This window comes from Centroberyx affinis, unplaced genomic scaffold (assembly GCF_046629955.1).
Source record: "Centroberyx affinis isolate AG114_WGS23_722 - 3 ecotype Tasmania unplaced genomic scaffold, CSIRO-AGI_Caff_v1 ptg004554l_1, whole genome shotgun sequence".
Lineage (NCBI taxonomy): Eukaryota > Metazoa > Chordata > Actinopteri > Beryciformes > Berycidae > Centroberyx > Centroberyx affinis.
In genome coordinates, this window is record NW_027282183.1 from 253694 (window position 1) to 256384 (window position 2691).

The 2691-nt window shown below is 46.1% G+C and overlaps 1 protein-coding gene across 1 annotated transcript; it reads left to right on the top strand.

Annotated features, from left to right (window-relative positions):
- The first annotated feature begins 1249 nt into the window (after positions 1-1249).
- rxfp3 (relaxin family peptide receptor 3) lies at positions 1250-2482 on the top strand. Its single transcript, XM_071544395.1, has one exon. It carries the CDS (start codon positions 1250-1252, stop codon positions 2480-2482), a length of 1233 nt encoding a protein of 410 aa, XP_071400496.1.
- Positions 2483-2691: the final 209 nt, after the last annotated feature.

The window sequence follows — 2691 nt, forward strand, 5'->3', positions numbered from 1 at the left end:
TGCCATTTTTTTTTTATTACACAATGAGTTTTGAATGGATTTCATGGGCCATATGGTCATGAAACACATGGAAAATAACATCTACACTTTCAATTTCAATGCTTTTTTTAAACAGGCGCTCTTGAGTGGAATGGTATATAGCCAATGCACATTCAAGAACAACAACAACATAAAATGTAACAGATGTAGATGTAGCAGAGAGGTAAATTACAGCTAGTTCTGATGTAATATACTTCATAATAGCCTTGCAGAAAAAAATATTGCGGTAATAGTATATTATTCAATACAAAATCAATACAGGATATATGGATATGACAAATATGAATTGAATTAATTACTAAATTTACAATATTTACAATGTAAATAACAAGCCACTACAACTGAGTCCTTGTGTGCTGCTGTGGCCTTTATTCTGCTATAATATGGTCTATTTCATCTAATGGATTCTAAAGGAGCCCATTTACTTTCAATATCCCACAGATTTATCCTCATTTCAATTGTCCTCTCCTCTCTATCCTCCAGCCTCCTGTCCTTCCCTGTCATGTCTACATCTACTTCACAGTGCGCCTCTCTTTATTTTCTCTTACATTCTCACCATATCTTAACCTTCATCTACTCCTCTTTCATGTTCTACTGTGTCAGAACAGCCAGGAAACGCACAACAACGTTGTTGTGAGGCTCCTGACCCTCAACCAAGGCGGAGTGAGGTGGAATCAATGCGCAGAAGTAAATCAAAAAATAATGAGGAAATAAATCCACATTGGAGGGGCCACAAGTCCACACATGAAAGTTTTTAGGGTTCGAAAAACACACCATCAATCTTCACTACAATTTAATGTGTGTGTTTTTTTTTTTTGCAGTGTATCTAAACAGCACCATGGACAGCACCAGATTGCGCCTGAGTGCTGCGGCAGGACACTTTCACCAAGGAGGGTTGGAGAGACGAACTGCGAGGAAATCTCAGAGCAACATATGAACCTGAGGAGCTCTGTCACCCAGCAGAGAGACAGCAACAGCAGTGGAAAACTACACAGGACAGACTGTCGTTAAGGCTTGTTTCTGTGATGGATTGCCCTTTTTTGTGTTAAATTCGATTCACACCAAACCTGTAGTGTTTATCAGCTGCTTTTGTATGTCAGTGTAGGTTATGTGACAAACACTGAGGATATTGCAGGGACCTGCCGAGAGAAGCTTTTGGATCTGGGAATGAATTTACTGAACAGCACCAAGGTCCTGGATTAAAGTTGAGATGTCCGGGGAATTGGCCGACGTCTACGAAGGGTCAGCAGGGATTTTCCCTAGCGCCTCCTTTAACTTTAACTGCATTTTGAACACAACTAACCGGTCATATGGCGACCACTTCCACCTGTCAGGTTTTGGCAAAGCTGATTTTGTTGGAGACGGCTCCGCTGTGCTGAGGATTATCATCTCTGTGATCTACTCTCTGGTTTGTGCCTTGGGACTGGTTGGGAACTTACTGGTCCTGTATCTCATGAAATCGAAACAAGTGTGGAAGAAATCCTCCATTAACCTTTTCGTAACTAGTTTGGCAGTGACCGACTTCCAGTTTGTCCTGACTCTGCCGTTCTGGGCGGTGGAGAACGCCTTGGACTTCACCTGGCTTTTCGGTAAAGCCATGTGCAAGATCGTTTCCTATGTGACAGCTATGAACATGTACGCCAGTGTGTTTTTCCTCACTGCTATGAGCGTGGCGAGGTACTGGTCCCTCGCCTCTGCGCTTGAAGGCAAGAGGCGACGGCCGCACTGCTGCTCCGCACGGTGCGTCACTGTCATCATATGGTTCGCCGCTGTCTCCGCCGCTCTGCCGCACGCCGTTTTCTCCACAACAGCGACAGTGTCCGAAGAGGAGCTGTGCCTCGTCAAATTCCCGGACACTTTCGGAAACGCGCAGTTTCTACTGGGACTCTACCACGCTCAGAAAGTACTCATAGGTTTCGTGGTCCCGCTGGGCATCATTTCAGCCTGCTATCTGCTCCTGCTGCGCTTCATCACCTCCAACAATGTAAATACGTCCAGCGCTAAAAGACGCTCCAAGGTCACCAAGTCCGTCACCATCGTGGTCCTGTCCTTCTTCCTCTGCTGGCTTCCCAACCAGGCGTTAACAGCCTGGGGGATCCTCATTAAACTCAACGCTGTTCATTTCAGCTACGAGTACTACACCACGCAGGTTTACGTTTTCCCTGTGTCCGTGTGCCTGGCGCACTCCAACAGCTGCCTGAACCCCATCCTGTACTGCCTGATGAGGCGGGAGTTCAGGAAAGCGCTGAAAAAACTTTTCTTGCAGATGGTGTCGCCGGCCGTGAACACCATGAGGCCGTTCACAGCCACCACGAAACCAGAGATGGACGAGCAGGGGCATGCCCTGGTTCCCATCAGCGCCCCCGAGGAGCCAGTGGCGTTTTATCCGCCGGGTGCCGTTATTTACAATAACATGAACGATCTGCCGCAAAACAGTACCTAGGGCCAAGCTATTCATGCTTTCTATTTGTGGATGTTGTTATTTTGTGCATTTTGTCGAGTAGTCTCACAATTAAGTCAGACAGTGTGTTGTCGCGGGTGTCAAGTGGCGAGATAGTCTGAGTCCAAATTTGATTTGGTGCTTTTTATCATTATTATACCGGGGGGAGAAGATCAAGCCAAAATTGCCGTAGCCTTTATCACATCAGGGGA

Bases quoted from the DNA above. Each gene is read 5' to 3' on its own strand.
- rxfp3 (XM_071544395.1), top strand. From the start codon at position 1,250: ATGTCCGGGGAATTGGCCGACGTCTACGAAGGGTCAGCAGGGATTTTC.